At 36.6% G+C, this 15,702-nt stretch overlaps 1 protein-coding gene across 2 annotated transcripts in view; it reads left to right on the top strand.

Moving 5' to 3' along the window:
- Positions 1-15,702, top strand: part of ANO5 (anoctamin 5) — a 75,548-nt gene that overhangs the window by 11,578 nt on the left and 48,268 nt on the right. The window contains exon 3 of one of the 2 annotated variants that reach the window (XM_090263148.1): positions 9,890-9,940. In XM_090263148.1, coding sequence (XP_090119274.1) covers positions 9,890-9,940 — 51 coding nt within the window. The remainder of the gene's footprint in view (positions 1-9,889; positions 9,941-15,702) is intronic. The other variant, XM_090263149.1, reaches the window with a different exon arrangement.

Below are 15,702 nucleotides of genomic sequence, written 5' to 3'. Positions count from 1 at the left end.
AGTGCAGGCCTAATGGTAAGACTGAACTTTTACCCCTACCCAGCAGTAATGAGAAACCCTTCAACACCCCCCCACCCCTTCATATCCACAGAGGCTGAGTGAGAGACGTGGAATTCTGCCCCCACCAGATTGTAAGGCAACACTCTGTAAGTCTTCTATTTTAATGAAACAGAAGATTTAAATAAAATCTAGAGTCTTGTAACACAATAGCTTACAAATTTAGATTTTTTGTAGAAAATCACATATAATACCAAGAACCAGAATAATATAAACTCGAATGAGAAAAGACAATCAACACATACCAACGCTAAGGTGACAGATATTAGAATATTAGGATTTTAAAGCATTAATTGTACAAATGCTTCAGTGAGAAATTGTGAACATTCTTGAAACATAAGAGCAATAGAAAGCCTTAGCAAAAATATAACAAGTTTTAAAGAAGAACATATTGGAAATTTTAGAATTGAAAAATAGGGTAACTGAAATTTTTAAAAAAATGCAACAGCAGGTGGGATGGATAGAGGAAGGAATCACTGATGTTGGAGATAGAATAGAAATTACCCGGTCTAAACAGAAAAAAAAAAAGAAAACAAACAAAATAAATTAACAGAGCCTCAGGCCCCTGTGGGACTCTAACAAAAGGCCTTGTATTTGTGTTATTGAAGTCTTGGAATAGAGAAAATGGGCTAAAATAACTTGAAGAAATAATAGCTGAAAATATCTCAATTTGTCAAAGTACACAAACCTACAGCTTCAAGAAGCTGAGGGGACCACAAAAAATATAAACCCAAAGAAATTTATATCAATTGAACTACACTAGTTCGGAAAACTAAAGGCAAAAAATAAAATAAATAAGTAAAAAGTCTTGAAAACAGTGAGAGAGAAAAATACTTTAGAGAAAAAAGTACAATAATTAAAATGACAGAGTTTTCTCTCAGAAACCTGGAGAAGTAGTACGGTTGTTTCAAGTGGTCAAAAAAAAACAAAACAAACCAATTCAGATTTGTGTAGCCAGTGAAAATATCCTTTGGGAATAAACAGAAAAGACATTTTTAAATGAAGGAATGCAAAAGAAAAACTTTACCAGTACATCCACCCTAAAAGATTGGCTAAAAGAAGTTCTTAACAGAAAAAAAATGATAAAATAAGAAATTTTGTAACATGGGGAAGGAGGGAAAATAAACAGTAAAAATATGAGCAAATGTGATAGACTTTCTTTCTCTTCTGACTTTTCATAATTATGTTTGACAACTGAAGTAAAAATTTTAATAATTTCTGATATTCTCAATGTGTGCAAAGAAATATTTAAGAAAATTATAAACAGGTTTGGGGTTTTAAATTGGAGTAAGGATTATATATTTCATTTGACAGATAAAATATACACATTGTAGGTTGTGATAAGTAATGTATATATAATGTAATATCAAAATTCACATAGAGATACTGTATACTCAAAAATTATTTAGATAAATCAAATGCAATTATAAAAATAGTTCCAGTAACCTACAGGAAATCATTAAAAATAAAACAAAGAAACATAACAGAGGGAACAAACAGGAAACAAAACAAAAAATAAAATGGCAGGATTAATGCCTAATACATCAATAATTATATGAAATATACATAGTCTAAACACACCAATTGAAAGGTAGTTCTGCACAGTGTATTAAAAATATGAAAGTAAAAGGATTAAAAATACATATTATGGCTGAAAATATATGCAAACATTAATAGAAAGTAGGAATATTAAATTAATATATGAAGTACACTTCGTAGCAAAGAAAATTACCATGGACAGAGCAGGACATTATATGATGATTAAATGTTCACCCTAGATTAAGGTATAGCATTGTTAAAGTTGCATGCGCCAAATAACAACATTATAATATATGAAGCAAAAAATGACAGGATGGAAAAGGCTAATACACAAATCTATAATTACACTTGGAGACTTCATTCCTTTCTCGACAACGGATGGCACGACTAAAAAGAAAACCAGCAAGGATATACATCAACCAACAGGATGTAATTGACATTTGTAAACTAATCCACTTGATAATAAGAGAATACACATTTATTTCTAGGACTCATGGAACATCTGCCAAGAGAGACCGTATTCTGGGCCATAAAACAAGCCTCTACAAATTTAAAATAATTGAAATCGTAGAGTGTATTATTCAGCTACATGGAGTCAAACTAATCAGTACTAGAATGATAACAGGAACATCTCCAGCAATTGGAAACTACAAAACATACTTCTAAACAATCCATGAAAGAAAGTCTCAAGGAAAAAACAAAGCAAAGCACTGTACTGAGTAAAAGTGAAAATGCAACACATTGAACTTGGAGGACTGTAGCCAAAACAATGCTGAGAGAGAAATTTGTATTACTCAATGTTGATGTCACTAAAGAGAAAAAGTCTAAATCAAGAATATGCTTCCATCTCAAGAAATAACAGAAAAATAAAGCTAAGAGCAGGCATCAATTAATTTAAAACAGAAAAATATTAGAGAAAATTATTGAAACAAATAACTTTTCTATGAAAAGTTATGATAGGGCTGACACAAAAGGAGAGAGGGGAAGAAGGGAGAGGCAGGGAGGGGAGAGGAAGGAAAAGACGGAAGAGAGGAAAGGCCAGGTAGCCAATGTCAGCAATAAAACGAAGCGTGTCACTATAGACTGTAGATGTAAAAATGTAACAAAGGAACACTAAGAATACACAAAACCCATTTAAGATGAAATAAGCAATTATTAGGAAATCGAATGTATGATTTAAAAATTGTCCCCAAAGAAATCTTTAGGTGCAAATCATTTCACTGGAGAATTCTACCAAGTGTTTAAAGAATAATAAATACCAGTTTTATACAATCTTTTTCAGAAAATATAATAGAAATAAGCACCTCCCAATTTATTTTAGAATTCATTTTAGAGGCTTCTGTCACCCTGGTACTAAACCAAACAGAGTACAAAAAAAGAAAACCAATATCCCTCATGATCATAGACACACAAATCCTTAGTAAAATCGTCGTCGTCGGCAGCCGTCCGTCTCGAGAGACGATGGTGTAGCTTCTTAAGAGTCTATCTGCACAGCCGAGAATGGCTGTGCAGTCCGACTCGGGAGTGACACGGTATCTGTCTCCTCCCGTGTTGAATCGACATCTTGCGATGACGCTGGAGTGTCCTCTCCAGTGAAGCTGAAGCTACAGAGCCTGGGCAGGGTGATATGGAGGGTCTGCTGTTGCCCATGCAGCAGACCCCCCCTCTCTTCGCAGCTGAAGGATCCAAGGGAAAGACGGAGTCAATACAGCTTGGCTTCAGGTGCGCCGCAGGAGTTGCCGGTGTTGACTACAACGTCAAACCGCCTTAGGGACTCCGGCTCCGGATTTTCTGTCGGGGTTTACTCCCTTAGCCTTTCCCCTGAAGAGGTATGCCGCAAGGCAGCGGAGGTTTTTTGGAATCAGAGTTTTCCTTCTCTCCTTAGTAAAATATTAACTAATAAAATATGAAAAGAATTTAGTGCCATGAACAAGTGGAGATTATTTCAATGAAGGAAGGGTCCTTTATTATTCAAAAATCAGTTGAGGTACTTCATCATATTAAAAGATTAAAAAATAAAAATCACATGATTTTATCTATGTTTCAGGGGAAAAAATCTAAATTCAATGCCTATAACTACACAGATGTTTAGAACCTAGAAATAGAAAGACACTCCCTTACGTGATAAAGAACATCTACAAAACACCGACCGTAACATCATATTTAATGTGAGAGAATGCTCTCCTCCCTGTGGTCAGGGACATGGCAAGGCTGTCTTCACTTACCACTCCTATTACATATAGTACTGAAAATTCTTGCAGTAAGGCAAGAAAATGAAAGGATTATGAATCTATAGAGTATATGAAACTTTTCCTATTTGCAGATGACATGAAAATTCCAAGAAACCTACAAAAAACAAAACAACAAAAACCACACAACAAAAACCCTAGCTCTCCTAACACTAAGAAGTGAATTTCATACAGAAATTAATTGCATTTCTAGTTATGAGCAGTGAACATGTGGAAGCTCAGAATGTATATTGGTTAATGTAATTCCTATCAAAATCTCAGCAAGACTGTTTGTTGATATAGACAAGGTTTTTCTAAAATGTATATGAAAGGGGAAGGGACTAGTCAAAAAACATGTATAAATGACCCATGGACATGGACATGGGGTGGGGATTGACTGTGGGAGAAGGGGTGAACTGGGTGGAGGAGGGAAAAGGGGGAAAAATTGGGACAACTGTAATTTAATAAGAATAAGAAAAATAAAATGTATATGGAACTGTAAAGGAAGTAGAATGGCTAAAATAATTTTGAAAAGAGAAAGTGGAAAGAATCACTCTACCCATTTTAAAGACTTGTTTATTAGCTGCATTATTTATTTTTTAATTTTTTCAATTACAGTTTACATGCAATATTGTTTTAGTTTCAAGTATACAGCTTCCGATGGGTGTGAGGTGATATCTCATTGTGGTTTTAATTTTCATTTCTCTAATCAGGACTGTGGTATTTGCAGAGATAGACTCATAGGTTAATTAGCATAAAGACAGCAGAAATAGTCACACAGAAGTACAGCCAAATGAATTTTGGACAAATGTGCAAAAAGCACTTCAGTGGAGAAAGGTATATATAGTCTTTTCAACAAATGGTGCTGGAGCATTTGAGTATCAGAGGCAAAATCATAAGCCTCACACCTTATATAAAAATTAATTCAATGTGATAATAGATTAAAACTATAACATGTTTTAAAGAAAAAAAATAGGAGAAAATCTGTAGAAACTAGGTCTTGGTGAAGAATTCTTAGGCATGACACAAAGGCATGATCCTATTAAGAACAAACAAGCTACTGACTGGCAGTAAATATCTGACAAAGGACTCATATCCATGGTATATAAAAAAAAAAAAAATCAAAGTCCAATAGTGTTAAAAAACAACCAACCCAAGTGAGTAGAATACATGCTGAGATATTTCTCTAAAGGGGATATATGAATGGCAAGTAAACATGGCACAATGTTCAATATCACTAGGCATTAGGTAATTGCAAAATTGGACCAAAGTGAGGTATCATTGAAATCCCCTCTTAGAACAGCTGAAATGGAAAATAGTGGCAATATCAAATACTGGCGAGGATGCCGAGAAGCTGGATCCCTCATACATTGCTGGTGGGGATGACAATGGTACAGTCACTCTGGAAAACTGTGGGGCAGTTTCTTCAGAAACTAAACATACGCTTACTCATATAACCTAGTAATCACACTCCCGGGCATATATCACGCAGAAATGAAAACTTACATTCACACAAAAACCTGTGCACAAATGTTAATAATAGCTTTATTTGTACAACCCAACTGTCCTACAGTAGCTGACTGGTTACACTGTGGCACCTAATTGTGGAATACTACTCACCCATGAAAAGGAAGAACCTAGATACACACAGCGACTTGAATGGGCGTCCAGAGCATTATGCTGGGTGAAGGAAACAAAAGATCTCGAGGACCATATACTGTATGATTCTTTGCTTACAGCATTCTTGAAATACAAAGATAGAGAACAAATGAGCAATTGCTAGGGGTTATGGATGTGGAGGGGAAGGAAAGTAGACGTAACTTTAAAGGGGCAGCATAAGGGAGATCTTTGTGATGGAATAGCTCTATATCTTAATTGGGCTGCTTCTTACTTGAATGTATATGTGATACAGTGACAGACCTATACACATACATTGTGCTCATGTCAGTTTCCTGGTGTTGACATTGTACTATAGTTATAGAAGGTGTAAACATTGGGGGAAACTGGGTGAAAGGTATGTAGGATCTATCTGTATTATCTTTGCAGATTCCTGTGAATCTATAATTATTTTAAAATAAAAAGAAAAGTGGATACAACTCATTTTTCATTCTTCAATGCCAACTTCATGTTCTTTTAGTCACGCTCAAATGATGGAATAAAAACTACCTTGCAGTCAATTTTTTAAAAAAGGCATATAGATAACAGAATGTGCATTCAACCTTTGGGTTGAGGCAGAGATGACTAGAATCATTAAATTTAGTCCATTAACAAATTTAGAGTTATGATGACTATTGGGGTCTTTTTACAAGACAAGAATATGTAGAAATTCTAGACTCACTAATTTAAAATTGTTTTATACTTTCAAAAGATATTTTGTACTTTCATGATTGCTTAAACTTTAAAAGGACTAAATTCTAGAGTGTTATCATTGACTTATAATTAATGTAGGTCAACATTGAACATTGTTACAGTCTTTTGGAGAACACAAAATTAATGTGAATTAAAAATTTATGATAAATATACTTATATGATCTCACTAGAAATTAACTTTCAAAAGCCAACATTTATTGAGAACTTCCCATGTGTTACCTTATTTAATCTCACTGTACAGAAATTGTGGCATAGAATGGTTAACTCGCTCAAGTTCACATGTATAAAGTAATCAGTCTTGCCTAATTAAAAAAAAAGGTTATGAAGAGTCTATAAAGTGAGACTATAATTTGGTTTATTGTTATATCTACTAAATGTTGGTGCTGGGATTCTGAACCCAGGCAATCTGATTCTAGAGCATGTTCTCTTAATCACTCTGCAGTATTACTTCTTTTAAGAATATTGTTTTAAGAGCCCTGTCTAGAAGTTTTTTTTGTTTTGTTTTTTTCTGAATTTCAATTTCCAAATCATTGCTTCATATGTTTACAATATTCAGGATGACTACTCACTGTCTATGGTGATTCATAGATTTTCTGTATATTTGCATGTTCTGATATTAGTGGACGTTTGTGTCATTCATTGATCCATTTACTCACTTTGTTACATTTCGTACCATTTCATTCAATTCCTTAATGGTTGGGGTCAGGGAAAGAGGCACCCTGAGACAAGGTCACTGAGGAGGAAAATGTAGAATTGAGAACAGCATAGATTTTTCTTTCCCTGAGACTAAGGTCAGTGAGAAATGAAGCAATGAAATACTCAGCAAAAAGTCTAAAGGAACCTACGTTATTTTATTTTACATTTTGCTAACAGAAGACCACAGCTTTTGATTGGGAAGTCACAACGAACTCCTTTTTCCTAAAGTGAGAAATTACAAAGTGCCTAGCCTGATTGCTTTTGGAAGATTTAATATATGTTTTTCTGTACCCTCCTATAAGTAAAACGCCTGACTGTTCTCTAGCATAATTGAAAACACTACATTATAATGAGTCAATATAATACGAAGCTATAAAACATTTATATATTTTATTTATTTTAAAGTATATTTTATTGATTTTGCTGTTAGTTATCCCACATGTTTTCCCTTTTCACCCTTCTGCCCAGTACCTCCCCCACCCCTTAGTTCAGGTGCACGTAAGTTCTTTGGCTTCTCCATTTCTTACACTATTCCTAACATCTCCCTATCTACTGTGTTCCTACCAATTATGCTTCCTGATCCCTGCACCATTTCCCCCATTCTACTCTTTCCCAGCTGATAACCCTCCCAATGATCCCCATACCAATGATTCTGTTCCTGTTCTGGTTTGTTTATTTGTTTTTGTTTTTGGTTTTTAGATTCAGTTGTTGATAGTTGTGTTTGTTGTCATTTTAATTTTCATAGTTTTGATCTTCCTCTTTTTCTTAAAGAAGTCCCTTTGACATTTCATGTAATAATGGCTTGGTGATGAACTGCTTTAGCTTTATCTTGTCTGGAAAGCACTTTATCTGCCCTTCCATTCTAAATAGTATCTTTGCTGGTAGAGTAATCTAGGTTGTAGGTCGTTGCTTTTCATCACTTTGGATACTTCTTGCCAGCCCCTTCTTGCCTGCAAAGTTTCTTTTGAGAAATCAGCTGATAGTTGTATGGAAATTCCTTTGTAGGTAACTAACTGCTTTTCTCTTGCTGCTTTTAAGATTATCTCTTTATCTTTAACCTTTGGCATTTTAATTATGATGGGTCTTTGTGCAGTCCTCTTTGGGTCCAACTTGTTCGGGACTCTCTGCGTCCTGGACTTGTGTGTTTACTTCCTTCGCCAAAACAGGGAAGTTGATTTAAATCCTGGGTTCCTTCCCATCGCTGTTGGTTCCCTGTATATTTTTCTTTATCTCACTTTGTATACCCTTCACATCTTCCTTATTTTGTGACCATGCTCAATCATTTCTCTGAGCATCCTGATCACCAGTGATTTGAATTCTGCATCTGATAGGTTGGCTATTTCCATTTTGTTCTTTTTCTGGGGTTCTGTTCTGTTCTTTCATTGGGCCATGTTTCTTTGCCTCCTCAATTTGGCAGCCTCCCTGTGTTTGTTTCTGTGTATTGGGTAGAGCTGCTTTGACTCTGTGTCTTGGTAGTGTAACCTATGTAGTAGGTGTCCTGTAGGGTCCAGTGGCACCGCCTCCCCTTTCACCCAAGCTGGGTACTTTAGGTGCGCCCTCATGTGAGCTGAGTATACCTTCCTCTTGTTGTTGAGCCTTGGTTGCTGTTGGCAGGTCAATGGAAGGGATTTATCCAGGCTGGTCAGCTGCAAGGACTGGCTGTAACCACTGACCACAAACCTCTGTCCTCCACAGAGGATCAGCTGTGCAGAGGCAGGGTGGTGGAGCTCTCATGTGATCTCTAGCTCTCCACTGGGTGCACTGGCCCTGGGGTTTCCCAGGTGGTGCAGGTCAAGGTCAGCCCCAACGTGTGTTTTACCCAGAACTCCTTGCCTGAACTATAGAGCAGTCTGAGATGGCTGCTCCTTGTGCTGGGGGCTTGGAGATTCCCAAGCGAAGCCAAGCTGTGAATCTAGGTTGGCTGCTGCTCGTGCGGGCTCTGAACTCACTGAGGCCAGCTGTTGCTTTTTTGATAGGATTTAGGAAGTTGTGAAACAAGAGCCAGGATCACCCATTCAGAAAAGCAGCTTGGGTGAGCCCATAAGTTGGGAGGGGCAGAGTCTCTGTGGATCTCCAAGGTGGGCTAAACAGTGTTAGCCAAGTTGTTGTAGCCTCAGATATGTGACCAGCTTGCCGGCTCCATCTCGAAGGATGCGGTTTCTTTAATTCTGTAGTAATCAGACTTCCATTCAACTCTATTTCCAACAGTTCTTTCTGGCTGATGGTTTTCTATATTTTAATTGTAATTTTTGATGTGGTTGTGCGAAGAGTTGAGCCATGTCTATCTGTGCCGCCATCTTGACCTGATCCCCCAAACTTATATATTGTCTTAAAGGCAGAAGTGTGCATGCACAATTTATTATCAGAAGCTGCTATTTCAGAATTAAATGCTCAAGGTGTTCATTAGCTTTATTTGATATATGCCTGTTACAGGTGAGTTAATGCAATTCTTTCAAGATCCACAGACAACTAGAATCACGAATCAGTGAAACAGAACTTTTAGCATTTATTTACTCATAGACTCAGTTTTCTCATAGTTCTCGCCATTGTTTTAGTATAACATTAATGCCATCAAATGTTTGAAAGGCCTAAAATAATTAATTCTTCCCTTTGTTTTGGTCCTTTCGAGGATTTAGCATCATTAAGAATGGAGATCCTTGCTATTTCTCTGTAATATATTAGTTCTTAACCGTTTATTATATCTCAGATTTTTTTACGATTTGATAAAGCTACCTCCAAAATTTTTATTCTCTCAAGCTGTCTCGCTCTTCACACATACACATAAACATATGTATATCCACACTTGCAGGAATACACATGTACACATATACACATCTGTACACACAGTTTTGCATTTTGTTTCAGGTGTTTCGTAGCTTCCCTGAATTGCAGGCGTAGTATTTCTGCATAGAGAAGCTAGGGCTTTGGTTGTTGAAAGTTATATCCTCTCCACATGCATTATTATTAACAGCATTGTATCTTCCCCATGGTGCTATTAGCAGAGCCTGAGCAGCAGAGAGACCAGCTTCCTCATCAAGGAAGAACCAATGGTGAGCAGCAATCAGTGCTATTTTTTTCTCTTTTTAAATAACGTTTATTGGGGTGACATTGGTTAATAAAATTATATAGGTTTCAAGTGTAGATTTCTGTGATACGTGATTTGTATGTTGCATTGTGTGCCCACCACCCTAAGTCAAATCATTTTCCGTCACCACATATTAGATCCTTTTTACCCTTTCCTACCCCTCCCCTTCCGTCTGAGAACTGCCATACTCTTGTCTGTGTGTTTCAGTTTTATATCCCACATATCAGTAAAATCATATGGTCCTTAGCTTTTTCTGATTGACTTGTTTCTCTTAGTGTAATATTCATAAGGTTCATCAATGTTGTTGCAAAACAAAAACCAAGAAAATGATTAAATGAAAGTAAACATTGTGCCCCATTACTATTCAAGGTGTGTTAGTTCTTGGTGAAACTGATTGCTGAGTTTAGAACTTGAACTTTTGATTTCTTCTGGCCATGTAAGACCTGGCATCATTTTGGGGAGGCATTCTTTTCATAAATTGAAATTTATTTTTGTATGAGAATATTTATTTCTTTGAATTCATTTGTACATGGTTAACAGCATTGCTAAAATTTCTATGTACTGGTCTTCAAGGGACAGTCTTAAAGCTTGGTGTTTTACTCTGCATTCTTCAAGGTTTATTGCAGGTATTTGCAAAATGTCTGGTTATTCATTTAATACTTCATATTAGAAAAATAGAAATTTCACACAGCTATTATTATTTATTTTGAAGCTACAGTTTAATCATAGGAATATGTAGACCACAGAGGCTGAGAATATGACATGCACTCAGAGCAGACTTCAAGACAGTTACACACACACCGCCAAAGAGGACGGCTACTGCTGAATCCGCAGACATTGGCATATCAGGATCTGGTCACACATAACTGAGGATTCTCCAAATTAAATTTTGTTCACTAAATTGAAATTTATATATAAATTATTAAAACTCAAGGGAAGCTCAGCAGTTGTGTAGGACTAGGACACAATTTTTTTTTTTTTCAGGAAGGAGCATTTTATCAATGATGTTTAGAATTTTCTGATAACTGACTTTTGTTGGCTTTATTATTTTACTTTTGCTTGCACAAAGAATGCACTTCCCCTAGTACTCAGCCCTTGGTGCCTGTTATATGTCTTCATCACCATCATTTAATGGTTAAGAGGATCAACCAGGCAACATTAAACGGAGTACACTGTTTCACATAAATCAAGATGCACTAGCTGCTATTTAATTGCTGTGGTTTTGTTGAAATTTAGAACTTGTGTAAGGCTCACTCAGTAAGTAGATTTTATAGTTTGTAGATTATTATATACATCCTTAACATGGAGGGTTAATGTAATTTTTAATACGAAACCCAAATACCAAGAGCAGTTAGACTTTTTTTGCTTAAAAAATTAAGAACATTGACTGGGTTGTGGTATGCCGCCATGAATTATATTGATTTCCATTCTCTTAAAATATACGGCAGGGAAATGTCTATGACACTGGACTTTTTTTCGCTCTAATCTCTCACTACTGTTCTAGTAGCCGAGAAAGGAGCTGGATGGAGTCAGCCACCTATTCACTGGGGAACACAATTTTTGTTGAGTTAGATATGACACTTGTTTTTGACTAACTTTTGGCATCTGAATCGAAAAATGACCCCAGCTTTTCTCTAACACGTCAACATTTTAAGGTACAGGATACCCTCCCTTTGTCCCAAAACTCATACAAAATGTACAAAGGAAAATAAAAAATTACCTGAACATACTGTTTATTTAGACTATTTTATTTATATAAAGGCTATATGTTGTTACCGTAAGACAAATTGTGTACAAGTAGTAAAGTCCTGCTACCAAACATACATATTAAGGTATTTTATCTTTTCAAATGACAGGCTATGAAATGCCAAAATGAGACACTTGAAACAGTCTACTTCAGTTGGCAAAGCTTTAACAAATTGCTTCATGAGATGTGCAGAAGTGGGAATATAATGTTCTTTCTGTCAACAAGTGGCTCATGTAGAGTGTTTGGATCACCAGGTTTGAGGTCAGATCTTGGGGGCCTATTTGACTCCACCCAATGCTTCTCATGAGCTCTGCTGTCCCACATACACAGAAAACAGGGATACTTGGTGTATCTGCATTGCTGACCAAGAAGGAAGCAGACCATTTTAAGGTCAACACAGATGATCCAGTTGTGCTTGTGATATTGCAACAGATCAATGACTCTCTTTATGTCTTCATATTCTTCATGAAAACAAACTGAATGGCCCATTGGGACTGCACCAAATAAATTGCCATTGTGGAGGAGGACACACTTCAAGCTCCTCTTTGAGCTATCGAGGAATAATTGCCATTCAGTTGTGTTCTAGATTGGAATTCCCAATTCCTCCATGAGACCATGTATGTTATGGCAATACACAAAGCCACCATCACTTCGAAAGTACTGCAGAAATGCACTTTCTCTTGATAGAACATAGAATGCCTTCGCTCCTTTTTCAAGCAAGATTTTCCTCATGCAGTCTTGATTCTAGGAGTTCTGAAGCCTTTTTGGATAGTCCCAAATCTCGTGCCAAATCATTCAACTCATGCTGATCAAATCCCTTTTGAACTGAGTCATCTTCAATTTCAAAATCTTCATTGTTGCTCTCATTTATTTCTTCACCATACTCCTGTTTTTCGAAAGAGGGTAGTTCAATGAAAACTGGCATTAGAATTTCAGCTGAAAGAAGCACTGGGCATATAGCTGATGGTAGACTAGGATACTCTATTTTACATTTATTTTTATTGTTATAACCTGACTTTTTCACTATACAAAGTCACAGTCACTTGAATGATCTCTGGGCTCTCGCCAAAGCATTGATATACCAAATGGCAATTGATCACATGTTCCCTTCGTCGGCATCCATAAACTCATGACACACTGCTTGCACACCTTGTGAGGGGTCCAAGACTTATCTTGATCACCAAGTTTTACTTTAAAATATGCAAAATAGGCTTGCCTGACAAATGCACTGATGTTTGTCCTTTGACTAGGAATGGTAAAACTGCCACAGATAGAACAAAATGAATCGGGGTTGTTTAGGCACTTACGATGAGAAATGGCAGAGGCAGACAGGATCTGAAGGAAAGGAAAGAAGTATGTATGTAAATAAAAATAAATAAATTCTGCTAACTCCTCGTATACAGACAAGAACTCGGACTACACTTCGGAATACGATTCACTATATAGAGCAGCACACAACCTCTCACCACACTGTCTCATGTGTAACTGAATAGCCTAGACAAGTATGAACCTGTCGCTGGTCTCCAAGGTCATCCCCCACCCCTCCCCACTCAAGGGAGGTTTGCTCTCAGCCAATAGGAGAGCACTAGTGCTTCCCTCAATCCAGGCTGAATCCAGCCTAGAGTGGTTGCATTAAGATAAGCTGTAGAGAAAAACTTGACGTGATAGAAGAAAACTAACTGCATTTTTGAAATCAGCATGCCTATGTAAGTCAAAAACAGCTGAAAAATTGAACTCAACAGGAATTATGTTAAAAATTGTCCCCCTGTGTTATAAACTGCCTGCTACTACTTCACTAAATAGTGCCTGTATTGGTCAGTGGCTGACCTGTTGAACATATCAAAGATGGCCAAGGAAGGGTGTGAGAAAAAAAGGAGTACATAAAGGGAAAAGAATATAGAGGGGTGACAAAATTGTATTTAATAACAGGACGATGCGATTGACAACTCCTACCGTGTAGCACAAATAATAGATTTACAGCTCTCTTCCTTGAGAAAGGACTCTAAATTATCTTCTTACAAACAAATTGGATTAAAGTTAATGAATTGAAATTATATAAATAAAATTACGTTTCTGAAAAGTGTAAAATACATGAAAATGTATTCTAATATTGTGGCAGTATGAAAAGGCAAGAAATACGTGTACATTAAATGTAATCGCTTTTTGGAGAAGATACAAGGTACAAGAAACATTGTACATAGGACAACGATGCCTCAGTCCCCTTCAAACTAGGCTCCTTGGGACCTCACATACTTCTCCCAGTTGCCACCAGCTACCCTTTTGTATTTTCCTGAATCTCAAGGAAGGTCTAAAATCTCTTCCCTTTCCAAGGTAATTTTAGTTTTGGGAAAAGCCAGAAGTTGAAGGGTGCCGACTCTGGGCTGAGTCACCAGGTGATTTGATGTTTCATCAGAAAATACTGCATGAGTTGTGATAACCAGATGTGTTGTCATGATGAAGCTGCCAATCACCAGTCGCCCATAGCTGCAGCCTTCTCAATCATCCAAATAGTTTCCATGAAAGAATGTTCAAGCTTAAGGCAAAATTTGATGCAGATTCGTTGTTCTACTCAGTCATTTTGAATGTGACGGCCACACAGTACACATGCTCACTCAATGGCATCTACTGCCCCACTGACTAGTACAGTGATGTCGTCACTGTTCCTGCATGTGCATTCCAGTCCACTCTCCTTGGCTGCCAGGTGTGTCATGCAAACAGTTCTCATTTTATTAACAGTGGCTGGACTTTTTCTGAACATAGTGTATGTGTACACACACACATACAAACACACACACATTTTTTAAAGGGAGGAAGGGGCCCGCGAAGGCAAATAGGAAGGACCTAATGAAAGTATAATGTGGGTCTGCATGGCCCCTTCCTGTACAACTTTCATTTCCCTTAACAATTCTGTAGCAAATTTAGGGAAGACATCTGAGAAAAACAGGAACTTGTGAAAGATCCCAAGAAAACCAAAGGGCTGAAGTGATGAATTTTAGCAGAAGAATATAGTTTAAAATGTGCTTTATACAATGACCATCTAGCATGTATCTGTTGTGGTTTTAATAGCAGCAGTATTTACTCAGCTATACATAGTCACTCATCGCTTTACAGAGCAGGGATTTTTGCTTCCAGCTGTCACCAGCTGCTCTGCTCTGTAGCCTATGCTGAGAAAATAAGTCTGATATGCTGGGAAAATAACAGTCTGAGCAAAACTTTTAATGATGAGACTGAAACTATTGATAATTTTATTAGATTATTTATCATTTCTGTATATTCTAAAATGCATGCATTTTTGTGCCATAGGTTTGGTCTTCTTTCCAATGTTATTGGTTATCCCAGATATTTTTTAGGTAATCACCTTGCTGTTTTAAAAAAATGGCCATGGTAACTGATGATGGAAGACAACTTATTTAAATAATTGGATGACTTTTCCTTTTTTCCCCCCAGTATTTTGAGAGACTGAAATATTTTACACTATAGGGTCAACTTTCAATACCATATACAGTCTGAGTATAATTGCTTGGTATATAACTAGGCACACTCACCAGAATACCTATTTTACTTTACCATTACTCCAGTGTTTTTCTTCATCATTGTTTTATTTCTCTCCTTCCTTTAATTCAGTTCCACAAATATGTATTATTTAACGTTACTGTATAAAGGACTTAAGGAAATTTACTTTGAGGTCTTCTTTTTTTCCTTAATTCTTCTTTTTCTTTACTCTTTTCTATTTTTGTTATTTCCTTCTTTCTAACTTCTCCCACCCTTCAACTTTACATATCACATACATGTACACATTCACCTGATTGATGGTACTGGGAGTTTGTTTGTGTGTCTGTTCATTGGAAATGTTTTCTTTCTTTCTTTTATATTCTTTGACCCTTAAATTTTAATTTCTCTTAGCATGTAGGATGAGGAAAGGCTGTACTTTGTTGCTTGGGAGTCTGTACACTTAGACCAAATTTGTATTAGTATTGTCA

The sequence above is a fragment of the Furipterus horrens genome, unplaced genomic scaffold (assembly GCF_987537825.1).
Source record: "Furipterus horrens unplaced genomic scaffold, mFurHor1.1.pri manual_scaffold_2, whole genome shotgun sequence".
In the NCBI taxonomy this organism is placed as follows: Eukaryota; Metazoa; Chordata; class Mammalia; order Chiroptera; family Furipteridae; genus Furipterus; species Furipterus horrens.
This window is presented reverse-complemented; position numbering and strand designations above follow the sequence as displayed.